The sequence below is a fragment of the Myotis myotis genome, unplaced genomic scaffold (assembly GCF_014108235.1).
Source record: "Myotis myotis isolate mMyoMyo1 unplaced genomic scaffold, mMyoMyo1.p scaffold_m19_p_17, whole genome shotgun sequence".
Lineage (NCBI taxonomy): Eukaryota > Metazoa > Chordata > Mammalia > Chiroptera > Vespertilionidae > Myotis > Myotis myotis.
The window spans coordinates 16,334,089-16,361,163 of NW_023416321.1; the positions used below are offsets into that span (position 1 = coordinate 16,334,089).

General features: G+C 51.4%; 1 protein-coding gene across 3 annotated transcripts in view; it reads left to right on the forward strand.

The window, feature by feature from the left end:
- The window catches only part of RGS9 (regulator of G protein signaling 9), a 51,666-nt gene that overhangs the window by 13,583 nt on the left and 11,008 nt on the right, over positions 1-27,075 (forward strand). For 2 of the 3 annotated variants that reach the window (XM_036341819.1, XM_036341821.1), the window contains exons 5-14: positions 93-144; positions 400-458; positions 1,392-1,468; positions 5,800-5,881; positions 12,285-12,356; positions 18,799-18,828; positions 19,533-19,594; positions 20,392-20,505; positions 22,608-22,723; positions 24,970-25,057. In XM_036341819.1, coding sequence (XP_036197712.1) covers positions 93-144; positions 400-458; positions 1,392-1,468; positions 5,800-5,881; positions 12,285-12,356; positions 18,799-18,828; positions 19,533-19,594; positions 20,392-20,505; positions 22,608-22,723; positions 24,970-25,057 — 752 coding nt within the window. The remainder of the gene's footprint in view (positions 1-92; positions 145-399; positions 459-1,391; positions 1,469-5,799; positions 5,882-12,284; positions 12,357-18,798; positions 18,829-19,532; positions 19,595-20,391; positions 20,506-22,607; positions 22,724-24,969; positions 25,058-27,075) is intronic. The other variant, XM_036341820.1, reaches the window with a different exon arrangement.

The window sequence follows — 27,075 nt, forward strand, 5'->3', positions numbered from 1 at the left end:
GCTAAGGACGTTTTATCTGTTAAACCACATGGCTGGGGCCTTCCTGGGTCGGAGCCCACTGTCTAAGCGAGGTTTCTTGGTTTCTTTCGTAGACGCCGTATTTCTGGCCAACCCAGCAGTGGCCAGCTGAAGATACAGACTATGGTAACTGCCTCTCCTCATGCCTTTGTTAGTGCTTAACGTGTTGCTTGTTTTCTTGCTGCATTTTGGTGGCATTTGTCTTGCTGTCATCATGACCTTTCTATCCGTACACCCCTGTATTGGGAGTGTTCCTGCAGGAAGAGAGCGGGTCTGCTGTGTTCTCTCCACCGGGCCGAGCACAGCAGCCTCATGCCCAGAGAGCCTGCAGATGTGGTTCTGAAACCTGATGATGGAAAATGTCATTGTTTTCTTCCCCAGCCATCTATCTGACCAAGCGAAATATCAAGAAGAAAGGGGTTTTAGAAGAACACGAAAAGGTACAGAGATACTTTCAAGTAAAGGCTATTATACTTGAGTGGAATATAGTCTTGAGTTGTTCTTTCCCCCCATTTCCCTCATTGCTACCTTCATATGTATCCTCATCCATCCATCCGTTCATCCATTTGTCATCCATCATCTATCCATCTATCATCCATTCAATCTATCATCCATTCATCATCCATCCATCCATCCATCATTTGTCCATCATCTATCCATCCATCCATCCATCCTTTATCCATTTATCTATCATCCATCTAGCCGTTGTCCATCCATCCATCCCTCCATCCATCCATCCATCTACCCATCATCTGACCATTTTCCATCAGAATATTTAGAAGCAGCTCCCTGAAGTGAATTCTTCCCTATGTTGAACTTCAGTTTCTCACGCTGTAATTTAAGCCTTTGCTATCCCAAAATGATTTGAATTAATATGTATGATAATGCATATTAATTGGTGAACAGGTTTGAATTTGTGTTTGTGATGGGAAAGCAATAGTATAAACTTTTGTTTTAGGCTTGAGGAGTCATATTTCTCTAAAGGCTTGATTTCTGGGCAGACGGCAACAATTCTGCTGTGTTTTATGCATTACAAACATGTTTTTTAGAAGAGCCAGCATCATACCAATCTTAGGTCTTATCTTTGTGGATTTGTGATGCTCTGTTGTTGAGTACTGAGTTTCCATGCTCCTCCCCACACTGTATTCCCTTCTTCCTGATCAGATTTGAGATACATATATTTTTAAAAAGGCTTTTTGAGAATTTGGTGCTACACCTTGAATGAGCAGCTTGCAAAGCTGGGCGAAGGCCCGTTGACTGGGCCTCGTTGTTGCCAAGCCAGGGGCATGCCCTCGTCGACGTAGGGCTTTCTGCCCACTGCACGTGGCATATGTCACGGGCCTCAGTGTTCTCACTGCGTTTTCCTTCCCTAGGAAAACTACGATTTCTTGAACAAAAAAATCAACTACAAGTGGGACTTTGTCATTATGCAGGCCAAAGAGCAGTACAGGTGAGTGAAAGGTCCTGGTCACCCCCTGGCTGTTCTTCCTCCCTCCCTCCCTTGTGTCCTTTTGGTAAAATAACCCTTTAGTGGGCGTTTATGGTTCAAGCACTGGGCTAGGCATAGGGAATATAGGGACACGGTCTAGCGGGCCAGGCAGAAGATTGTGATGCTGCAGTGGGACGAGAGCCACAGGCAGGACTTTGCAGAAGGAGCTGTGGAAACCACATTGAACTTGGAGGCTGGGTAGGAGGCATCCAGGTGAAGGATGGTGATGCTGCATGGAGTGGCGAGGTGGGAGACATCGTGTTCTAGGCAGACAGGACCAGAGTCTGGAGGCAGGGGATGTCTGCTTGACACAGTTTCTCACAGCAGAAGTGGAGAGTGCGAAGCTTGGAACTGGCAGAAGTGAGGATGGCGATAAGGGCCACAGGGAAATATTTTGAAGCAGGGGAGGTATGTAATCAGATTCACATGTTAGCACCACCAACTGCTGCTCTCATTTGCCTGCTGTTCACATCAGAAATGGAGCTAACATCCTTCTGGAGGGCTCTCTCTTATTTTTATTTAAAAAAAATATTTTTATTGATTTCAGAGAGGAAGGAAGAGGGAGAGAGAGATAGAAACATCAATGATGAGAGAGAATCACTGTTCAGCTGCCTCCTGCACCGCACCCTACCCCCCCCCCCCCCCCCCCCCCGGAGACTGAGCCTGCAACCTGGGCATGTGCCCTGACTGGGAATCGAACCTAACCTCCTGGTTCATAGGTTGACACTCAACCACTGAGCCACACTGGCTGGCCTGAAGAGCCCTTCTTGTCCACAAGAGCCAGATGTAAACGCTGGGGAGGGTGTATCAGTCAGGATGAGGTTAGGCTATTGTAACAAGCAGTCCCCACATCTCAGGGGCATGAAACCACGGGGCTTACTTCTTTTTTTTTTTTTTTTAAATATATTTTATTGATTTTTTACAGAGAGGAAGGGAGAGAGATAGAGAGTTAGAAACATCGATGAGAGAGAAACATCGATCAGCTGCCTCCTGCACATCTCCTACTGGGGATGTGCCTGCAACCCAGGTACATGCCCTTGACCGGAATCGAACCTGGGACCCTTCAGTCCGCAGGCCGACGCTCCATCCACTGAGCCAAACCGGTTTCGGCACGGGGCTTACTTCTTGCTTGTGTCCCAGGACCTCTGTGGGTCACCGGGGCCCTACATGCTTTGTGCCCACCAGGACCTATGCTAAAGGAGCAGCCCCGCCCCGGCTTTGTCTGTTTCCAGAGCAGTGGGGGGGAGGGGCTGGGAGGATCACAGGTGCTGCATGTCACTTCTGCTCACGATTCATTAGCCAAAGCAGGTCACATGGTTATGCCCAATTTCAAGGGAGGATGGGTGGGGATGTACAATATTTTCTTTTCTGAGAGAGAGAGAGAGAGAGAGAGAGAGAGAGAGAGAGAGAGAGAGAGAAAGAAATTGACTTGTAATTCCTCCCATTCATGCATTCATCGGTTGATCCTTGTATGTGCCCTGACCAGGGATTGAACCCCCAACCTTGGCGTACTGGGAAGATGCTCTAACCAACTGAGCTACCCAGTCAGGGCCGTGGGGATGTACACTATTACTGTGTGTGGGCGTGGGATCAGGAATATCGGGGGACTGACGCCAGTGGATTAAGCCCAGGTGGCCCACCTTCACTCACCTTGCCGGGTCCAGATCCTGGCAGCTCTAGGCTGGCTGGCGCATGGCGGGGCCGGATGATGGGGACCCCATTCTCATGAAGCAGCCTGGAACCAGAGTAGTGGTGGGTTAGTCAGGGTTCTCTAAGAAAAGAGAGCCAATCATGTATAAATACACAGATTTATGATCAGGAATTACAGTTATGGAGGGTTAAGTCCCAAAATCTGTAGCCGGGAAGCTGGAAGCCCAGGAGAGTGGATAGTGTAAGTAAGTGCCCGGCACGAGCTGGGGTGGGACACAGACATTCGGTCCATAGCAGTCTTTTTTTTTTTTTTTAATCCTCACCCGAGGATATTTTTCCATTGATTTTTTTTAGAGAGCATGGAAGAGAGAAACACATCCATTGGTTGCCTCCTGCACACGCCCCAACCAGGGCCTGGGCCAGGGAGGAGCCTGCAACAGAGGCACGTGCCCTCGATCGGAATCGAACCCGGGACCCTTCGGTCTGCAGGCGGATGCTCTATCCACTGAGCCAAACCAGCTAGGGCCATAGCAGTCTGTTTGGTTCACCACTGTACTCCCAGTGCTTGGAACATAGTGGGAGGTCAATACCTACATGAATGAGTAAATGAATGTGATTCTGTTGCTGAAAAATCTTAATATGAAAAACATTCATAATATGACAAACTAAAATACTTCCTCGTTTACTGACTCCCTTGGGCTCCATTTGTTACGTCTCTCTTCCAATAACTCCTATGAGAAGAGCAGCAGAGCGAAGCCGGAAAGGACATGGGAGTAAATTAGCGCTTGACTCTGTTTACAAAGCTGACCAGCATGATGGATACTTCACAGTGCCCCAGGCTCCGGAGGACATGGGGGGCGGGGGGAGTGAACCTGGTAGAAAATCGAGTTAGCTTGGCAAGGGAAAGTGGGAGCGATGCTGTTTATATTTAATTTCCCCAGGAGGTTGGCACAGCACCCCACTGGAACGGCCCTCCCCACCCATCTGGGTGTCTGGATGTTATGTGATTCACAAGACGTCAGCTGGCAAATAGATCTGCCGACTCTGTCTGGTCGAAGGCATGTGCGTCATCCCAGGTTGCCTGGGAAAACAAGCGTCACCCAGTGTGAGCGCAGGTCGCCGTGGAAATGGTGCTGAATGGGGCCCAGGGCGCGATAATGAGCGTTGCCCGGCTCCTACAGGAGCAAAGCGCGGCCTCATTTCCTCTCCATAAAGGGAAGGGGAGACCGAGAGATAAGAGGGAAATAAAAAGCCTGTTGGAATAATAAGTTGGGCTCAGAAAAACCCTGGCTTGGCACACAGTCTTTGATGCGACAGAGTGGAACTGACAGGCAGGGAGGCACAAACATGCCCCGAGGCCAGCGATTTCCCCCTGGCGGGCTCTGGCATTGCTGGCTGCCTGCGTGTCCAGATGTCACGTACGTCGTTTACCAGAGCAGGGAAATGAAGAAGGCAGGCGGTCAGATGGCAGCCCTGAGCGCCACCCACGTTGGCCCAGAGGTGAAGGTGGAGTTGATTGGACTCTAAGTCTGCCCCTGGGGGTGATTGCACCCCAGCACCGCCATCTCAGGCAGAGCTGGACTCTGTCTGGGACCTGAATCCCAGTTCAAGTCCCACCCCTCCCACTTGCTGATGGGGGGACCCCCAGTGGGACATTCAACCTCCCATGAAAAGGTCACTGGGAGGATTAAGTGACTAGATAGGTGAAAGCATTGAGCAGGGCACCCAGTGCCCAGTGTCGCATGAGCATTTGCTGTTTTTCATTATCATTACGGCACACACGGATTAGCTGGGCAAATTGGGCGAGTGCTGTGGCTCATCAGGAATGGGGTCCGTCACTGAGCAAAAGATACAGAATCTTCCTGGCCTTCAACATGGCTTCGGAAAGAACGAACTCTTACCCTCTGCGACAGCACGGATGGGCATAGAGGGTAGGATGCTACGCTGAGTTAGTGTCTAGTTAGCATGTAAAGGACAAACAAAAGAGAAACAGACTCATAGATACAGAGAACAGATGGATGGTTGCCAGCAGGGCGAAGGGAGGGGGGCTGGGTGGAAAAAGGTGAAGGGATTCAGAAGTAGATTGGTAGTAACAGAACAGTCACGGGAATGTAAAGTACAACACAGAGAATATGGTCTATAATCCTATATAATAAAAGCCTAATATGCAAATCGAATGAACGGCGGAACACCTGGTAGAATGACCGGTCGCTATGATGTGCACTGACCACCAGGGGGCAGACGCTCAACACAGGAGCTGCCCCAGCACACAGGACCCAACCTGCGAGTGGGCGGCGCCAGGCCAGCCAAGGCAGGTGCCAGTGTAGGGGTGGGGACGCCCTGATTGCACTGCCAGTTGCCCTGCAGATCAGCCCTGATCGCTGGCCAGGTCTAGGGACCCTAAATGTGCATGAATTTTGTGCACCAGGCCTCTAGTATTATAATAATTATATATGTTGCCAGGTGGATACTGGAAATATCAGGGGAACACTTTGTAAAGTCTATGATTGTCTAACCACCATGCTGTACACCTGAAATGAATACAAAACCATTATCACCTGCAAACTGTAATCAAAAGAAAACCTTAACTATTAATAACCTGAAAAACACACACAAGAAAAACATGGCTTTTGGCTTTTCAGGACCGGGAAGGAAAGGAATAAAGCAGACAGGTATGCCCTGGACTGCCAGGAGAAGGCGTACTGGCTGGTCCACCGAAGCCCTGTGAGTATTTCCCCTCTGGTTTCACCATCTTTCCCCTGCCTGCCACCCTCACCCTGCACTCACCACCCCTGATGCCTCCCACCCTCACCCTGCACTCACCACCCCTGATGCCTCCCACCCCCACCCTGCACTCACCACCCCTAATGCCTCCCACCCCCACCCTGCACTCACCACCCCTGATGTCTCCCACCCCCACCCTGCACTCACCGCCCCTGATGTCTCCCACCCCCACCCTGCACTCACCGCCCCTGATGCCTCCCACCCCCACCCTGCACTCACCGCCCCTGTTGCCAGCTCAGGACCCTCTGGAGCCGGAACACTGAGGCACAGCAGGGGCTGCCCAGTGTTGAGTTAGCGTCCATTGCCTCATGGCTGGAAGAGGAAACGCACACCTGGATGGGCTCCCGCTCGGGGCCCATCTGGTGGTGGTTGAACCACGTGAAATTCCTTAAGCCATTAAACCTCATTAAACTAGAATGAGTTTGTCTTTTAAGGGGACGAGGCCCTTTCTTTTGGCCAGGATACCTTGGGAAAGAAGTCTAAGAGGCTGAAACCAGGACATAGGCTCCAAAGCATGAAAATAAAATGCTGTGGAGGCCGACTCTCTGCAGGGCCAGCTCCTTCCCTCTCCCGGGCCCAGCCCCCGCGGCGGGGGTGGGAGGAGGCCGACTCTCTGCAGGGCCAGCTCCTTCCCTCTCCCGGGCCCAGCCCCCGCGGCGGGGGTGGGAGGAGGCCGGAGGAAGAGTGTGCAGAGCCTCCTTGCTTAGAGCACATTGCAGCTCTGGCTGGGGCTTTGAAGGGCCCGGAGAGACAAGCTGTGCATAAGTGACGGGACTTGTCAGGGCTCACCCCTGGGGAATGGTGGCCTCCCCCGCCAGCACAGAGGCGGGCTGTCACCATCACCCCTGGGGCTGGCTCTGCTGCCTCGGTTCACGCCTGTGTCAGACCCATGTGCTGCCCATGGGTCGTGGGAGGTGGGAGATGGGAAAGGCGTTCTGAAACGTGAAGAGAGTTCACACACACGCTCTTCCTCTTCCTCCTTCAGTTCTCTTTCTCGCCAGGCAACCAGATTCCCAGAACCCGGAAGCAAACCGGGTCAGCCCAGGTGCCGAAGCTCCCGCCTTGTTGAACGTCAGGCCTATCAGATTTCGGCTGTTTGGCTTATTTTCTTTCTACACTCAAATACCCCACAGGGGTCCCATCTTGGGGGCATTGGTTCCGATGACTTGCTGCCGAGGTTAAGGCCCTGGGGTTGATCTCCAAGAAGCTTGCTTGGTTTTGCTTGGTTTCAGCGCCCCTCCTCTGGGTAAACCAGTTGGCCACCGCCCACCATGGGTGCCGGGGGATGGGTGACGGTGGATGACCGAGCCCAGGGCACTGGAGCGCAGGAGTGAGCTCTCTGTCTGAGAAGGGAACCAAGCATTGTCCAGCCTGCATGCAGACATCTGTTCCTAAAGAGGGAGCCTTGGGGAGGACAAGGGCAAGTGGCAGATAAGCCACGCATTTGGCAAGATGCTCTGGTGTCCGGTGGCACCCATGACCGAGAGGATCCTGGTCCCTGCAGGGTGGGGATGGCTTCCATATTACATGCGGGACTCCGTGGTGGGGGGGATGCCCATGTGACTGCATCCCTTGCAAAGTGACCCAGGCTGGCCCTGCACATGGTCTGCCCCAGTCCCTCTCCTCTGCTCTGTCCCTGAGCTCCAGAGGCCTATGGGGAACAAAATGGAAAACAGGTTATCCAAGTTCTTTCCAGTTCTCTTGGGGTAAGCACTCAGCCCCCACACCAGGCAGCTGGCTGAGTGGCTCTCCACTGTATGATTCAGAGGTACCTAAATTTAGGTACCTCTGTGTCTCTGTGACGACTGCTTTCACCATCACCCTCGCACACCTCCACCACCTCCCACCTTGCCCCCACTGTCTCCACCTCCATCACCACCATCACCACGACTGATATGGTCGCTATCACCACCACCACCACCGACCTGAGTCGAGAACTTTCAGTGTGCCGGACACTGCCCTACGCATCAGTCTACAATCGCTGCCGTATTTCATTTTCGCAGTCCGGTGTGGGAAGCAATGTTATTAGTCCCCTGTTGCCAATAAGGAAGCTGAGGCTCAGGGATGTTGCTTATCGGCCAGAGTCACACAGCTAGTGCGTGCCGTAGCCTCTGAACCCACAGACTGCACGGCCTCTCTCTCTTAGTCCCTATACTCTGCTCTCCCAGGGCCATGTCACGTGATGTCTCAGTGCATGTAAGACCTTTTTGCAACCCCCTTGGTCATGAGAGCGTGGCATCAGGCACTGCTGCTCTAACAACCAGGCTGCCAGGGCTCACAGGAGCCTGGTCCCTCCGTGATAGCACCGGGAGCCAAGTTCAGAGCAAGGCTTTGACGCACGCGGAGCAGTTGTAAAAAAATTCCCTGGACACAAAACTCTTTACACCCAATCTCTCTCTTACTGCTCCCTGAAGTCGAAACCAGATCGTCAAAGATGAGGCCAGAGGGCCTGTGGGTCCTGCTCCCTCCACTTTCTTAAGACACTCACAGCCTCTTGGGGCCCAAGAGCACTGGGGTTAGGGCCATGTTCTGCTTGGAGCGTGTCCAGTTTGAAGTCTGTCTCAGCCTTCAAGTTGAGCAAAACCAGGAAGCCCGGGAGCTCAGCTCCGTCAGACTGTCTCCCAGAGACCCAAACAGACTCTCAGTTCACTGGGAAAACAGCCAGCCAGGCAGACAAAGCACTTGGCTCGGTGGCGTGTGGAACAGCCTGCATGTGAACGGACGGGGGACCCATTGTTGTGGGTGGGACACGGCCTGCAGTTACCGAATCGGTTCATTCCCCTGTTCACTGGCCTGTCCACTAATCCGTGGAACCTTCACGAGGCCCCGACTCTGTGCCAGCTAAGCAGTGAAGGTCCTGGGCATAAAACAACTCGAGCTAGAAGTTGTTGAGTGCCTACTGCATGCCTGTGTTAAGCTTTTGGCACAGATGGTCCCATTTGCCCGGGGATGATGCTATGAAGTAGGGAGTAGTATCATCCCCATTGTCCAGATGGGGAGGTCAAGGCTCAGGGAGGTTCAGAAGTGTGCATGGGTGAACCTGTCCTGTACAGAACGCCTGGGCAGCTAGCTGGGGGAAGTGGGGTCCTGAGTCAGATCGGGGATCTGGGAACACCTCTTGGTGGAAGTGACATTCAAGCCAAAATCTGCTTCGAGCAGACGTCTCTGGCCTGTCCACCCAAACTCGTCTCCCTGCTTCAGCCTCTTTCCCTGGTTTTATTTTGCTTATGAAACTATTTGGGATTTTATATATTACTAGAGGCTCGGTACACGGATTCATGCACTGGTGGGGTCCCTCAGCCTGGCCTGCACCCTCTTGCAATCTGGGACCCCTTGGGGGACTGGGACTAAACCGGCAGTCGGACATCCCTCTTGCAATCTGGGGCCCCTTGCTCCTAACAACCTGACTGCTTGCTCCTTACTGCTTGGCTTGCCACTCCTTAGCGCTGCTGCAGAGGCGAGAGAGGCTCCCGCCACCGTGGCTGCACTCGTCAGCTGTGAGCCCAGCTTCTGGCTGAGCAGTGCTCCCGCTGTGGGAGTGCACTGACTACCAGGGGGAAGCTCCTGCATTGAGCGTCTGCCCCCTGCTGGTCAGTGTGCATCATAGTGACCGGTCATTCTGGTTGTTCTGCTGTAACAGTCACTGGGCATATATATATATATATATATATATATATATATATATATATATATATAATTTGTTTTCCATCCCATGCACCAAAGGGTCTGAACTGATATGTTAGAGAAGAGAGTGGTGATGAGAGAAAGTGAGGAGAGTAAGAGAAGGGACAGGAGGGGCTTAGTGGAGTGTCAGTTGGCAGTCACCACAGGATGCCGTTGCCCTTGTTTCCTGGACACTGACAGGCAGCTCCAGGTTATCTCCGTTCAAGCATCTCCTTGCGTGCCAGACACCACATCAGCTGTGGCTCTGGTGACTATTGTGGGAACAAAAACTTATGCTACCTGATGAATGAATGAATGAATGAATGAATGAAGCCTGGGGTTTTCCCCAACTGGCAGAAGCAGAAAGACAGCCCCCCTGGGAAGTTTTGAAGGCAGGGTGCTGGGATGGACCACAGCTCTATAGGCACAGCTGAGACTTATGCAAAGGCTGAGAGGAGGCAGGTTCTGGGCAGCGGGGCAGCCCTTCTGTAGAGCTGAAGAGAGCCAGGAGGGGCTGGCACTGGACAGGCTGGCAGAATAATAGAGCTCCGCGGGCGGCTCCAGCTCGGAGTCCAAGGCTGTCTGGCCTGGGCAGCCCTGTGCCGATGATGGTTATGCAGGTGCACCAGTGAACCCGCGGGCAGCCACCTTTATATAAAAGCATGAGTCAAGTTCTAGGGAAAGCGTTGGAGAACTAATTCAAGACTCAGGATGACTGCACTGGCGCTGTGGAAGTGTGAGGGTGTGTGCCCTCAGATTGGGTCTGAGTGTGAGAGTGTGTGTGTGAGTGTATAAATGCGACTGCTTGTGATAGTGGATGTATTTGTGTGAGACGTAAAGTGGTGTGAGAATACGTGTGTGTTTGAGTGTGTGAGTGTGTGTGTGTGTGAAGTCTTCAGTTAAGCTTGGGGTTTCTTATACCAGATGGAGGGGGCAATTCCTGGAACCCACTGTAGGCAAAGGCACTACACCCCTATGATTCTGATGGCCCCCCACACCCCTATGCTGGGTTAGGGCCCATTGAAGGCTGGCTTGGACTTCTGTACTCTCCCTTCATAGCACTTGTTATAACTGTAGTTCATCATTTGTGTGATTAATTGCTGAGTGGCTGCCTCCTCCTGAGACCTGCTGGGGATGTTGGAGGCAGGGGTCCCTGTCGCATGCACCACGGCTCCCCAGGACTGAGCACAATGCCAGCCACAGGAAGTAGCTGCTAAATTTGTTGACTGAGGTCCACATGTAACAAGAACTAGGGTGAGGACGGCCATCCCTTTCCTTGTCCTCCTCCCGCCCACTTCCTACTTCTCTTTCTCTTCCCTGCCTAGGCGGTATGCCCAGCATCTGCCCGCATGGTAGCCTGCTGAGCTAAGTTGCCAGATTTAGCAAATAAAATCCATTATGCCCAGTTAAACTTGAATTTCAGATAAACAGCAAATGATGTATGTCCCAATATTTTGATACTTATTGTATGCTTCTACTAAACACATATGGAATATATTTTTATGCAAAATGATATAGTCAAACTATGTGCTATTTATCTGAAATGCAAACTGAACAGGGCGTCCTAAAGTTTATTTGGCCACCATACTTCTGAGCTAAAAATGTGACTGATCCTGTTGATGAGGCTGAATCTGATGGGGAGAAAGCCCAGTTGCTTCCCGTCTCTGCTCCAGTGAAGTCACCCTCGTTAATCACAAGAGAACTTGATGGGTGCCTGGCACCAAAGCAGCACAGAGGAGAGTGCAAGGTCCGAACTGCTGGCCTCAGAGAATCGAGAGAGACCAGGCAAGATTGGCTGGAGAGCGGGTGGCCTGATCGAGAAGGGAACTGACCAAGATTGAGACCCAGCTCTGGGCCAGGCCTCTATTTACACACACAGTCTTGGAAGGAACACGATCCCTTGCTCAGTAATAGCGGCCCTCTGCTGAGAGAGCTTCACACTCCACCTTGTTAAGTCCTCACAAGAACCTGGCAGGAAGGAGGAGCATCTCCATTTCTCAGAAAGGAAGTGTGTGCGGACAGTACTTTCCAAGGCCTTCCTCGGAGAGAGGAAATGGCAGGACTAGGATTAGATCCCAGAGGTGCCCGGCTGAAGCCTGGACTCTCTAAAGCTCTGCATTGTGGGTAGGGAAGGAGCACCGGGGAGGAGTCGGGAGTCCCATGTGCTAATCTCAGTGAGCTCTTGCTGAAGTTGAGTGTTATTTGAACATCAATTCATCTATCCACCCACCCACCCATCCATCATCCATCTACTTACCCATTTATTCATCCATCCATGCAACCACCCATCTACCCACATACTCACCAGAGCATTCATCCACACATCTATCCACCATTACCCACCTACTGACCCATCCCTCCCTCTATACATCCATGCACCTACCCACCTATCTACCCATCCATCCATCCACCCATTCATCTACCCATTACCCATTTACCCACCCACCCGTCCATCAGTGCACGCATGTATCTCCCCATCCCACTGTGTTAGGTTCTGGGGATGCTGTGGTGGTGGAACAACTTATGAAACTCTTCTTACACACCCTCGTAGCTCCCTGTGGGCTAGGCTGCAAGCCCTTCGCAGCTCACTGTCACAATTGGCAGCTTGGCCAAGACCCAAAGTTAATTAGAAACTGGACTCTTCCAGCAGTGGTCCTTATGTTATTTTTATTCCATCCAGCCAGGAATGAACAACGTGCTGGACTATGGCCTGGACCGAGTGACCAATCCGAATGAAGTTCAGGTAAACCAGGTAGGTCTCTGCTGCATACTGCTGGTAGGGTGGGCAGGGCCTAGGTCAGGGTCTTAGTCTGGGAAGATGTCCATCTGTCTATTGTCTAGCTGTGTCTGCTGGGGCAGTGATATCTCCCCTTTGAGAGTGCCTAAGAGAGGAGGACTATGGGTGGGCTCTGTGACATCAGTGTTGGGGGCGGGGAGGCCATGGGAAGGGCCCTGCATAAAGAAAGACAAGAGATCTAGAGTGAAGGTTGGAGCCAATGGGATCCAGACGGCTGGCTTACAGATATTTCGGAATCACTTCTTCCTTTGAAAATCTGATGAAAGTTATGAAAGCATTCTGCCTAAAGACTCCTAGACATTTGCATACAATTTCAGCCAGTTCCGGACTCCCTGGAGCTTATAGGCCCCAGGCTTAAAACCCTTGAGTCAACTTTGGGTTTAAACCCTCATCCTGGACAGGACCTGGAATGTCACACTTTTTTTTTTTTTTTTTTTTTTTTTTTGCATCTCAATAGGGTGGGATCTTTGCAAAGATTCTCCTAAGCTTTTGTTTTAAAAGGACTCTTTTCCCAATACAACTACTATTTATGATGGATGGCCAATTTCCTATGATGGTTTCTTATTTAAAGAAATGCAATTCGTAAGCTGTTGAAACAGTGAGCATTCTGGGCAGGGTTTCTCAACCATGGCACTACTGTTTTGAGCTGTCCTGTGCAGTGTAGGATGTTTAGCATATTCTGGCCTCTACCCACTGGATGCCATGAGCATTGTGCCTTTCTCTGCCCACCTCCCATGCCTGACCATCATGGATGTTTCCAGACATTGTCCCATGCACCCTGGGGAACAAAATTATCGTGGATGAGAACCACTGATCCCAGTAAACCAGCCTAAACCCCAGTGCAACTAGTTTGAGATGGTTTCTTTGATTTCTGTCTAACGTTGTCTTTGGGCAGCAAGGGTTCAGTGACCTCTTTAGCCTAGTGTGTCATCTCTAAGCTTTGGTATTGCCTTAAGGCCTGAGTGGGAGCCAGGAGAGAGAAGAAAGTCAATGGGGAAAGAAAAAGAAGCAGGAACAAGGAGGTCACGAGGCAGCTGTGACATGTATACCTTTGCCCGCTGGGACCCAGAACTCACAATGGCCATGGGGACCTCCAACCAGTGCGTTAGGCAGACGCACAGGGATGGAGTCCATCTGGAGAGAGATTCCGTGTCCCCAGAGGGTATCACTGGGTTGGGTGGGGTGGCTAAGTCCCTTGTCCACAACTCAAAGTGACCCTTCCTTTGATACATGTATGGCACTGTCAGCCTTCAGCGGCCTTTTCCACGTTCCCCTCGTCAGATGACAGAGAATTGCTGAGGCCTTGTCGCTTGGTTGCCACGGAAACAGAATCATCAAGGCAAATACTGAACCTGGCTGGAAGATGTGCTTTTTGTGTTTTTATATTTTACGGGTAGCTGGCAGCTGTGGAAACCTTGTGGTGGAGGTGGGGAGGGCAGAGGTGGCAAGCACAGCGCCCTGGCCAGGCTCGAAGGAGAGGGCGCCCTCCGCTTTCAAAGCCCATTTCTTGCCAGATGCTGGCATTTCCGGCCGCCTGGGTCAGAGTGTGTGCGGCAAAGGGCTGTGTCTGCCTGCTGATGTTTGACACAGGGCTGCTTTTACTTTCGTTCACCATTGCCTTCTCTCTCTCTCTCTCTCTCTCTCTCTCTCTCTCTCTCTCTCTCTCTCTCTCTCTCTCTCTCTCTCTCACCAGCTCCCTTTCTCCTGTCTGCACTCTGGCCTTTGTGGAGAATTAAGAAGAATTAAGAATTCTCACGTAGGCGGGAGCCCTCCTGCCTGTCCCCTCAGCCAGCCCCAGCGGGTGCCCGATCAGCAGTTAGGGAAATAGAGGCTGCTGCTGGGTTTTATCTGTCTGCAACATTTCCCCAGTTTGACTCAGTGTTCCCTGTTTTCCGGGGTTTACCTGCCCTGAGGGAGGGGGTGGTGGGAGTGTGGAGTGTCTCCCAGCATAGCTAGCTGCCTGCCTCCTGTCTCCTCTCTTCTGCTTTGCATTCACCGCGACAGTTCTGAATTTCCTGGTTCCTGACTTTCGATTCCCTGCTCTCAAAGCTTGCCTACCCTGATTCCTCAGGCCTCTCCCCGTCTTGTGTTTTGCTCTGTGCTGCCCCCCCCTCCCCCCCCTTACCTCTTGTTCTGGCAGATCCCTGCCTGGCTGCCTGATCCCAGGGTCCTGGCTTGTCCCTGTTCTGGGCTCCTGCACTTCTGGGCACAGTGGCCCGAGGGCCTCGCAGGTCAGGGCCCTGACCCCTGCTGCCCTGGGATTATTGTCTGCAGCCCTCATCCCGCATCCGGCGCTCAAGGCCAAGGAGTGGGCCGCGGAGCTGTGTACATAAGCTCTGGTCCTGTCCCTATTTGGGCAAATCTGCAAGCGGAAAATAATAAGCGAGAATCCCAAGAATGCAGGGCGTTTGGAGATTCCTTAGACAGCGTATCTCCCTGTGCAGAGTGTGTCGCCCGGGTGAGGAATAGAGAAATGACCCCCGCCCAGGAGGGCCGACTCCGGGAAGGCAGGGGATCTGTGCGTGAATTCCAGAGTCAAAAAATGTTATTATTTTATCAGGAGGTGGTTTACCTCGAATTGCTTACAAGTATGTGTGTGTGTATTTTTTAATAACTTCATTTTATTTAAAATGAATGTTTCTTATGGCCTTTGGCTAAGTAATAATTTTGATAGGTTTATGAGGTTTGGCAAATAAAAATGTAGGATGGCCAGTTACTTTTGAATTCCAGGTAAACAACAAATAACTTTTGTAGTGTGTACCAAATATTGCAGGGGCGTCCTGTATTTTATCTTGTAAGTAGGGCCAAAGCCATGCCACGTGTGTTCTCAGCAGCAGCCTGTAAGCCCTAAGTCACTGGCCACAGTTGCCTGTCTATTGTCTCACTTAATCCCTTCCTTTTCTATCTCCTTTTACCAAGGAGAAAGCAGAGGCTTTGAAATGCTGAAAAACGCATCCAAAGTCATGTAGCCAATAAACCACAGAACCAGGATTTTGGCCTTGGTTTGATGTCCACGTCTACAGTCTTTCTTCTACCCGCCTTCCCATCAGATTTTCTCTTGGTCTTTAGAGGCGTCCAGAATGTTCACCCCCATACACCCTCACACCCCTAGAAGGACAGAGATGCCCTGTGTCAATCTAGAGCAGTGGTTCTCAACCTTCTGGCCCTTTAAATACAGTTCCTCATGTTGTGACCCAACCATAAAATTATTTTCGTTGCTACTTCATAACTGTCATGTTGCTACTGTTATGAATCGTCATGTAAATATCTGATATGCAGGATGGTCTTAGGTGACCCCTGTGAAAGGGTCATTCGACCGCCAAAGGGGTGGCGACCCCCACAGGTTGAGAACCACTGATCTAGAGGCAGCCGGGCCTATGGACAGCTGTCTTTAAAGCTAGAAATAAATGCTAAAATCCACGTGCCCACTCCAGGTGGAGGTGGGGAAACCCCAGATGCAGCTGTATCTTATGATTAGAGAGCTCGCTGCAGTCTGATTCCCAGAAGGTAGCTGGTCATTCCGGGAATCCGAAACCCGACAGCGAACCGCACCACCGAGGCAGGGCCCTAAAAGGGTAATAAAAGCCAATGAAGTGCATTAGCCTATGGAACATGTTGAGCCCTGAAGACTGAGATAATGGCCTCAGAAACAAGCATTTGAGGCCAAAGTCAGACAATGCTAGGTAGAGTAGACATGCCCGAAAGGACAGGCCCCGTGGAGCCTGGAGAACAGCAGGCAGACTTGTCTGTGATGGTCCACGCAGGAGCCCTGTGGCCGCAGAACGGTGGCCGACAGGAAGTTTGATCTTGGGTCCCAGGCACTTTGAAGGAGGGTGTTTAAGATGCTGGCTGCTGAGCGCAGGCCTTTACCATCATTACTATCTCTGCTGCTCCCAGCTCTACTGAGATATTGACATGTAACATATGTCAGTTGAAGTGATGATTAGAGACATGTCTATATTGCAAAACATGACCACAATAAGGTTCGTGAACACCTACCTCTACCCCCTCGCATAATTACAATTTTGTGTGTGTGTGTTGGTAGCATTTAAGAGCTACTCTCTCAACAGCTTCCAGGCCTGGACTGCAGTATCGCTAATTACAGTCACCATGCTGTGCACCGGGTGCCCAGATCTTATTTATCTCAGTGCCGGGAGTTTGTTTTACCTCCACGAGCGTGAATGAAAGAGCGTTTCCTGTGTTTGTGTTCCATCTCACTCAGTGTTGGGGCTCCAGCTCTCTTTTTTGTTTTAATTTTACTTGATATGGCTGGACAGAGTCATTCTATTTGGCATCGTCCTCAGCGTCAGGGCAAGGAGGAGACCGGAGTGAGGAGCAGGCTATTTTCTGTTTCTCATGGATCCCTCCTCAGCTTCGCAAAAGGCAGAGCTGGGTTCGAATCTTGGCTCGGCCACTTACTGACCAGGAGTTGTGGACAAAGTTGCCCATAACCTATTCCAGTCTCAGAGCTGAATATCGGAATAATAAAACCTCGCTCCCTTACGTAGGTGTCAGGGCTCCACGAGGTGCAAATGGCTTTGCACTAGTTGCTAGGTGGTGGTGGTTAGGCACCAGTCCAGCTTCCCCTTTGAGCAGAGGCCAGAGGCCAGTCCGTACTATTTTGAATCCATTTCAGCAGACTCGGACAGAAGAATCTGATTACATTAGGTTTGCATGCAAATCTGCCATGGCCCCAGGGTCCTTTCCTCCCAGAAGTGTGTGTCTTCTAAAACAGGGCCTAATGTGGAGACAAACTGGGAACAAAGAATCAGTGTGGTTGCCAAAATATTTGGATCAACTTTTTAAGTGGAGAAATGTTCTCTCAAGTTTAGAATACATCTCCATTTTTATTTCAGGCCTCAGCACACGGCAGCCTTCATATATTTAATATCGATTGAGCATCTACTCTGCACCAGATACTACGCTAGGGAAGACTGGCAGGGCCGTCCTGCTTCTAATGGTGCCTAGTGGATGATATGTATATTAGAGAGTCACACAGGGACATACATCATGAATTGTGATAAAGGCTATGAAGAAGTCAGGGTGTGTGGGAGGCCCCAACAAGGGACCTACCTGAGCTTTACCCTCCTGAGATACCTCGCCCCACTTCCCCACCCGGGAGAAGGATTTCCTGTGAAAAGCAAGTACCTAAAAGCAATCTGATGAAGCAAAATAAAACCCGGCAAGGATTGGAAAGGGGAGACATGTACATGCCATCCTAGATGGGAACCTCCTGGCCCATAAGCCGTTGTCAGTGGGCTCATGGGCCATTGGTTATTTTATTATTAACTGGCTGAGGAAAATAGTATCCTCCTTGGCCATTTAAAATATCCTATATAATAAAAGCCTAATATGCAAATCAACTGAAAGGCAGAACAGTGGAACAGCTGGTCCCTATAATGCTCACTGACCACCAGGGGGCAGATGCTCAATGCAGGAGTTGCCCCCAGCCTGCAGGCCCCAGGCCAGCCAAGGTGGGTGCCGTCCGGAGCTCCCTCCCACTCCCCCGATCACCCCACCAGTCGCCTCCTGCAGAGAGAAGTGACAGGCAGTAGGGTGATCGGGGGTTGGGGCCAGCCAGTGAGCAGATCAGTGCCGCTACCCCCCCCCTTCCCCCCCCCCCCAATTACCTCCTGATCACCCCGCTGGTCACCCCACAGATTGGCCCTGATCACCAGCCAAGCCAAGGGATCCTACCCATGCATGAATTTCATGCACCGGGCCTCTAGTATATATATAAAATTGATTTCAGAGAGGAAGGGAGAGGGAGAGAGAGATAGAAACATCCATGATGAGTGAGAATGATTGGATGCCTCCTGCACATCCCACACTGGGGATCAAGCCCACAACCCAGGTATGTGCCCTGACCAGGAATTGAACCCTGTTCTTCTAGTTCATAGGTTAACGCTCAACCACTGAGCCTCACCGGCAGGGCCCCAGTGTGATCCCTGTCCCCCACTGTGGCATTGGTGAAGCTGTTATGAAGGCATCAGGAACAAGCCTCACCATTCATTCAGCTCTCTCTGTTCTGTGAGAGGAGAAACAGACACTTAAACCGGTTGGTTCCCCATTCCATTTCAGGTGGTTGGGTAGGCCCGACAGTAGATGGGGACCAATCGCAAACTCAGTCTTTCCTGCATCTTGGCTTTAGGGTCAAGAGCAGGGTCAAGTCACAGTGGTAAATCCTACCCCTCCCTTCACCAAGCCTCTTAGTTGATCCAATTCTCCAGTAGTTGCCTAGCATAGGGTGGAGGTGGTGGTGAGGGGGAAATTCTGTCTTCTAAGAGAAGAAGGACAGTTTTCTCATGGGGAGTGTGTTTTTATTTTCCAAATGGGCCTTTGAACTGTGATGATTTCATGGCATCTGTTTAATGGCTCTGGCTTCTTTGTTTTACAGAAACAAACAATCACTGCTGTCAAAAAAGAGGTAATTCGCCTCCCAGTTCCAGGGATGTTTGATCTTAAATCCTCCAACGCATTACACGTACTTGGGCTTGAGGCTCTGCACTTGGCAATGAAATGAAAGCCACGTGTAACGTTCAGAGGACTGTTTACAAATGAATGGACAGCACAGAATGGCAAAGCATCTTCTGTGAGATCTGAATGGGGCTGATGCTGGACTCGGGTTCGGAGACACTGTCCGAGGCACCTATCAAATGCTGAAGGGCCTGCATCCCCACCCTGGTCCCTGGCCCTATGATTACAAGGCTGTTCAGAATTTGCCCAGGGTGGCTCATTGCCTATTTTGACATATTTTGTATCCAGGGCCCAAGACAGAGCCCTGGTAATAGTTGGCCATTGAGGTTAGAGCCGCTTGGTTAACCATCTGTCCCCATAGCTTGGCTTAATGCTTCTTAGAACTCCCCCCCCCCCCCACACACACACCCCAGTTGATGCCTCTTCTAAGACCAACACATGATGGGTAAAGGAGGCCCCTAATTTGAAGTTTGGGATCACCCATCTACTGTGGGCCTGAACCCTGTGGGTACTGAGGTGTCTGGCTTGAGGGGTGGAATGGGATGCCGTGATGGGTATAGGGTGTCTAGTTCTGGAGGTCCTCTGTGAATATTAGTGTAGTGACACCCAAGGGTGGGGCAGTTGGACATCTTCTAATGACCGTGTCTCTTCCAGATCATGTATTACCAACAGGCCTTAATGAGGTCCACAGTGAAGTCTTCGGTGTCCCTTGGAGGGTATGTTCCTATTTTGTTGGTCTTGCTGAGGTTTGAACAGCAGATAGGCAAGAAGAGAACTTTTGCTTTAAGGCAAACTGGAGAGGTCATAGACTGACTTACGATCCTAATGAACTCTGCAGGACAAGAGCGCTCTCTGGGGGGTTAAGTTACTGGTGGTCCACTCGGTGCAAGTGTCCAGGTCTCATCTTGGGTTCGGCAAAATCAGGGTGGGTGAGGTTCTGTACAAGCCTGTCATCTCTTTTGTGTGTGGGAAGGTGGGGAGAGCTCATGGACTGGACCCTGCGGGATCCATGATAGCCTGCGTTCCTAGCATCACCCTTTCAAACTAACGAGGGAAAGGTGGACTGTGCTCACTGAGTCCGTGTCCTATTAAGTGTCCATGGTTCACCTTGGATCTAAAATCCAATCAGGACACATTGGAAATTTAGGTTTGGTTTGTTGAACGTTCAGGCTACCCTGACCCAGTCCCTCGTAGGACATTATCTGAGACACACAAAGGGTTTCTTGTCAAGATACAATGTCATGAGCCTACATTTTTTATGAAATCTGTTTACAGAGAAATTAAAAAGGGCCTGGGTTGGGAGACAGCACCTCATTTCACAAGTAGAATGGGGACAGATTTTCGTCAAATGCCTGCTAATCTGAGTGCTGTTAGAACATTTCCCCGAGAAGACAGTAATAAGTAGGCAACCAAATCGATAAGAAAAGGAGGCCAGGCTGGCCAGGCACCCCGAGCATGGATTTAGTCTCTTGCGTGTTGAACTCCTAGGAAACCTTTTCCATTTGCTTTGCAGGATCGTCAAATACAGTGAGCAGTTTTCGTCCAATGACGCCATCATGTCAGGCTGCCTCCCTAGCAATCCTTGGATAACAGATGACACCCAGTTCTGGGATTTAAATGCCAAATTGTATGTATTGGATATGTTGGTTTTTTTAAACGTAGCTTTTTGACTTATTCAATTCATCCACCCATTTGAAGTGTACAATTCAATCTTTTCTTTCACTATATTCATGGAGTTGTACAGCCATCACCACAAGCAATTTTAAACCACTTTCATCACCCAAAACAGAAGCCGCACTCTCATACCCTTTGGCTATTTCCTCTCCCCACCCCCAACCAATATTCCTCCAGCTCCCGGCAGCCACTAAACAGCTGCCTGTCTCGGTGGGTTTGCTGATTCTGGACACTTCGCATACGCAGGACCCTATTCCATGTGGTCTTTTGTGATTAGCTTTTTCACTTGGCATCCTGCACGTATTAGTACTCAGCCCCTTTCTATGGCTGAATAATATTCACTCTAAGGCTAGACCACATTTTGGTTTTCCATTCATCAGTGGATGGACATTTGGGTTGCCTCTGCCTTTTCGCTATTATGAGTAATGCGGTTGTGATCATCCCTGTTCAGATTTTTGTGTGAACATGTTTTCGTGTCTCGTGGGTGTATACCTAGGAGTGGAGCTGCTGGGTCAAATGGTAACTGCGATGAACAACATATTGTTTTTGAAAAGAAGACAATTATCTTTATGGCTTTGTGTCTTGGGTGTCTAATTAGTGTCAGGCTAAGTTCCTGGAGGGCAGGGCCCTAACGCTGCCCTGGTGATTATGCTGCCCACTCCTTAGCTCTGCCTGTGCATTTCATTTTCAAAATTTATTATTTAAAAAATATTTTTATTGATTTCAGAGAGGAAGGGAGAGGGGGAGAGAGAGAGATAGAAACATTGATGAAAGCGAGTCATGGATTGGCTGCCTCCTACACACCCTCCACTGGGGATTGAGCCCACAACCCGGACATGTGCCTTGACCGAGAATTAAACAGTGACTTCCTGGTTCATAGGTCGACGCTCAACCACTGAGCCACGCCAGCCGGGCTGGCTGTGCATTTTGCATGGTTGTTGCTGCTCGCTGTGCCTGCGTGATCTGGTTGTTGGAAGAGGGGCAAAGGCAGTAATGCAGGGGAGAGGGTAAGCCAGCAAAGGAAGAAGATAGGGGCGTAAGTGTCAAGTCAGAGGGGAAGGCGGAGGTGGAGGAGTAGGGAGGGGGCGCTGGTAGGAGTATAAGACCAAGCTTACACCAATGCCAAGGCCATCACACCTGTATGGGGAGGATACAGGTAGCCCAGATGCAGCCAGGTAAGCAGGCACAACTGGAGAGCCTTTCACCTGGCCCAGGTAGCCTGCCCTGGGCAGCTGATGGTTAAGGAGGGCACTCATCTGAGTTTGGGGTGTCAGTTGCAGAGCAGAAGACTCTAGAATCACCTCCTGGGGGAGTCTTCCCTCCCCCACTGGGGGCTCTGGTCATTAGGGTGGTTTTCTGGAGTCTGTGCCTGTCTCCCAGTTATCAGACAGGAGAGGCAGCCTGCATCTCCTTGTGGACAAGGATGGGTGGCATTCGGTCTCCAGGGAGGAGAGGGCAAGGCCACCCAGCCAGGAAAAGCGTTGTCCTGAGAGGGAAGGGAAGGAGACCTTTTAAAACACCGAGCGGAATGGGACTTGCATCTTAGAGGAAGCCCGAGAGAGGTGCAGAGATGGCACTGGGGTCCACTGGGGGCGTGTGGCCTGAGACAGGAGGAGCATGGTAAAGGGCCAGCTGTGCAGTGGGTGACAGCCATCGAGGGGGTGGCAGTGGCCATGGCACCCAATGCAGTGCTGTTCGGGAATTCCCCCCGGCCCGGCGTGCAGCCTGGCCTTCTGCGGGCTGACCTCCACAGGCCCTGGCGCAGGCCTTCCTGTTCTTTCGCCCGAAGTCTAAGAGCTGTGGTGGTCCTTCTCCCCTTTGGGCTTCCAGGTCCTGCTAGGAGGCCCAGGGGCCCTGTCTGAGGATGCTTTTCCCTAACAAGTGATTGTTTGGGTTGTACATTTGTGCAGAAATGAGGGTGGGGGGACCGTGTGGAGCTCCGGGCCGGGGGACTGATGGAGGGAGCTAAAGCCCTCACCCCAGTCCAGGCCGCCGCCTGGCACAGCCCCCCTCCCACGGCGTGTCCGGGGCATTTATACCGTGTCCTCCCTGCAGGGTGGAAATCCCAACCAAGATGCGTGTGGAACGGTGGGCCATCAACTTCAGTGAATTGATTCGAGACCCCAAGGGGCGCCAGAGCTTCCAGTACTTTCTCAAGAAAGAATTCAGTGGTGGGTCTTTGATTAAAAAAAAAAAAGATTTAACGTTTAGAAGCACTCCTGTCGGGTCTAGCACAGGGATCCCAAGGGGCCTCACTGTTGGGAGGGGGGGGGAGTTTCATTCGCTCACATGAATGTTATTCACATTTTCAAGCTCCCCCTCCCTGCTGGCCGCCCCATTCCTTACCCTGATCCTGGGGTCACCAGCTCCCGTGGGCCTGGCGCTCCGTGCAGCTCCTGGGAAAAGCGGACGAGGAGGGAGGCCGACAGCAAGTTTCCCTTGTTGTTTCCCAGCCTGATGTCCTTCAGCTCAGCACTTCTCGACCCTGGCGGCACATTCGAGTCACCTGGGGATAGTTTAGACGGCTCGCCTGGGTCCCATCCAGAGGTTCCTTTTTAATTGATTTGGGGTGGAGTTTCCCAAGGTTTGAAAACTCCCCAGGTGATCCTAATATGTGGCCATAATGGATAGCCGCTCTCCAGCGCTGCTTCCATCAGGGGCTCAGGAGGGTGCGGATTTTAATGGCACGGGTGCGGCCACATTCTAGATCGATCCCATCTCTGGATGTCTCACAAGGTAGACACTTGCAACTTCTTAAATATACAGCACCGAGAAAGCTCTGGGGAGTCATAGGTCAGGTCAGAGCCGATTTCACCAGGCTGAGCATTCCATTGACTCCCACACTTATACGGAAACATTTACTTTTATAAAAAATACTTTTATTGATTTTTTTTTTAGAGGGGGAAGAGAGAGAGAGAGAGAGAGAGAGGGAGAGAGAGAGAGAGAGAGATGAGAGTGAAACATTGATCCAATGCCTCCTGCATGCCCCCTACTGGGGATGTGCCTGTGGATGTGCCCTGACCAGGAATCGAACCAGCAACCTTTCTCATGGGAGGATGCCCAACCAACTGAGCCACGCCGCCAGGGCTGAAATATTTATTTTTATGGGGTTCATTTACTTCCTTACAAAGTCCCCAGCTCTGGGGAACACCACATTTTAGCCTCAACATTCAGCAGCTTATTCCCCAAGGCCCACCTGTCTGTAACCTCGAGGGACATGCCATTAGCCTGTTCGATGCAACACATTACATTATCATATGGATTCTTGAAAATCCCCTCTCGGGTCCAGCCTAATTGCCATGATATAAGAAAACCCACTGTAGATGGATGGGGAAGAGGAGTGCTTTCAGCACCAGACAGAAGCAACTGTCCAGTGAGTGGATAGGGTGCCATCTAGTGGCAAAGTTACAAACCACACCCCGAGCCTCCCCTACCCATGCATTACTTAGTAACAAAATCCGTGGAAAAGATTTCCCTGCATTATCAAAATAGCACTATTGGTGATCTCCTCATGGCATTCCTCAACAATGAATCATCAGTTTTCTCATTTAATTGAAAAATCATAAAATTGAGATCTAATTCACATACCATAAATTCACATGGCATATAACTCACATGCCATAGTCCACATAGCCTTTTAAAGAGTACAATTCAGTGGTTTTAGTTTATTCACAAAGTTGTGCACCCATTACCAGTGTATAATTCTAGAACACTTCCACCACCTCTAAGAGAAACCATTAGAAATGTCCTGTTCTTCTCCCTTCCTCCGCTCTGCACGTCCCCCCTGCCCCCAGCCCTAGGCAACCACTCACCTGCTTTCTATCATCTTGGATTTGCCTATTTTGGACATTTCATATAAACAGAATCATAAAGCATGTGTCCTTTTGTCTTCTTTCACTTAGTACAGTGTTTTCAAGGTTCACCCATGTTATAGCACATTTCAGTGCCTCATTCCTTTTCACGAATGAATAATATTTCATTGCGTGGATATACCACATTTTGTAGACGGGGCCCTATCACGTAGCAATGCATGTTTACAGCCCAGTCATGTGTGGCCTTGTTCAAGCATATTTGCTACCACTAACTTCCAGGGCAGAGACCACGGCAGCCTCTGGGTGTGAGCTGAGCTTGTGTCCTTGGGGACAGAACAGTGATCACAGCAGACACGCACAGCTGCGAGCATGGCAACGCCCATCAGGCTCCTGTCAAAGACACGTGTGCAGCAGCCATAGGCTAACGAGGTCCCGGGCCCTGGGGTCGGCGTGGCTGCTCATTGTTTTGTCCAGCCCCACAGGCGCCCGGGCTTGTGCGGAAGGAAGATGCTCACCGCCGGGAGCCGAATCTATCCTGGCTGACCTGTTTCTTCTCTTTTCTTCTCCCCGCTGGTTTCCTGTCTGGCTTTTGTCTCCCTGTGCAGGAGAGAATCTGGGATTCTGGGAAGCCTGCGAGGATCTGAAGTACGGAGATCAGTCCAAGGTCAAGGAGAAAGCGGAGGAGATTTACAAGTGAGGATTAGCCACCTTGAGGAGAGCCCCCCCTCTCCCATCGCACACCCCTGGTGTCAGCAGCTCAGTCCTGCACCTGCCGTGCTATACATAGCTCACTGCCACTGTGGCAGGATCCCCCTGATCCTGGGGGAAGGTGCTTACTTAGGAGTTAAAGAGGCAAGCCACCCTCAATTACAGCGCTTTGTCTAAACCCCCTTAGGGCTCCTGAGAGACAGGTGTGGGCAGGTGAGAGAGAGAGAGAGAGAGAGAGAGAGAGAGAGAGAGAGAGAGAGAGAGAGAATAGGTGAGGTGGGAAAACCTATTCCTCAGGCCATCTTAGGGAAGGGAGGTCCCCCAAGTGTCCAGGACTGTGAGCCCAGCCTGGGATACAGCTGTGGCACAATGCTTATGTTGCAGTTACCGGCTCTCCCCTCACTTGCTGAGTGTAGCGATAAGTCTGTCCCTCCACCGGCCTGCCTCTCCTCCGAATTCCCCTCCAAATTCCCCAGCGGCTAAGGGCGTCCCTTCAGGTGGAGAGGGAAGGGGGCCGTGAGACCACCAGCACGGCCACGGGGCACAGCTGCCGACATCTGCACCCTCCCTCCTCCCCCGGCCCGGGTGCTGGTGTCTCGCTGTGGTCACATCCTGGCCAGTCCCCCCTGCACTGGCCTTAGCGGACACCTGTCTTGGGCTCTGAGGGCCCAGGGCATTTTGTTCCTATTCACACACGCTCAGCTCAGCCGTGGTTGCCAAAGCAAAGCCACCACGCTGGGCTGGAACCAGCCGTCTGCGGCCGCGAGGGGGCAGGCCAGATGGCCTTCGCCTCTGAGCGCTTCTCCCTCCAGACCTCTGTGACCTTCCTTCGAAAGGACGCAGAACGGACCATCCCAGTTTTCAGAGGCGCGAAGGACAGTGAAGAGGGAGCTGAGGCCTTCTACGGAGAGGCTCCTCTACTCCTTCAAATGTTTGCCCACCTCCTCCCACAGGGAGACACCCTGCACCCAAGAGAGATGGGGGGTGGGGGGGGGGGTGGATTGTCGGTCCAGGAAGGTCCGGTGACATCCTTCCCCAGGACAATGGTGTGTGACTGCCTCGCACACTATGACCCACGCACACTCCTAATTCCAAAAATCTGCAAGGGAGCCTGCTGCCTCCCCCTTTACATCAGCCTCCTTCCTCCCCGGCTCCCCACTTACGTCATCTCAGTCCGAATTCCAAAATTTCCCTGTGCAGCGTAGGGGTGGGGCGCAGTATCCACATGAGTATTCCTAACCCTCAACACGTCAGAATGGGGGTACGGGAGAGCTCCCAAATCCCAGTGGATGCAGGTCTCAGGATGTGCGGCCGAATGTAGTTCTCATGGGGCCACTGACAAGGATGTGCAGGTCTTCAAACCCCGGGGTGCTGGGTACCTGGGCTGCCTCCTGGCCCAGCATTTGGATCCAGCTCCAGGCAGGTCTAGAAGGGGCCGTGGGGGAGCGGAGGCGCTGGGGCACCGCGTGGAGGTGCTCCGCCGAATCTGGGGGACAAGGAGGCAGAGGCGTGAAGTTGGAGGCTGGGCTCTTCGCCCTTATGGCTAGGGTTGCTCCATCCACTTCTGCGCCCTCCTAGATGCTGGGACACCAACGGTCATCAGTCACGTTCCCAATACTGGCATGGCTGTTGTCTTGCTTCTGAGAAATGTTGCTTGGCAACCTGTTCAAACGCTTCCTGTCTCCTAAAAAGGGACCCCTTCCAACCCGGGACACCTGAGTCACATCCGTCCCTCCCGCTCAAGCAGCTGTGAATTAAAAAAAAAAAAAATCAATACATATATATATTGATTTCAGAGAGAAAGGGAGAGGGAGAGAGAGATAGAAACATCAATGATGAGAGAGAATTATTGATCAGTTGCCTCCTGCACGCCCCACCCTGGGGATTTAGCCCGCAATCCAGGCATGTGCCCTGACTGGGAATCGAACTGTGACCTTCCTGGTTCATAGGTCGACGCTCAACCACTGAGCCACATGGCCAGGCAGCTGTGAACTTTTTATTAA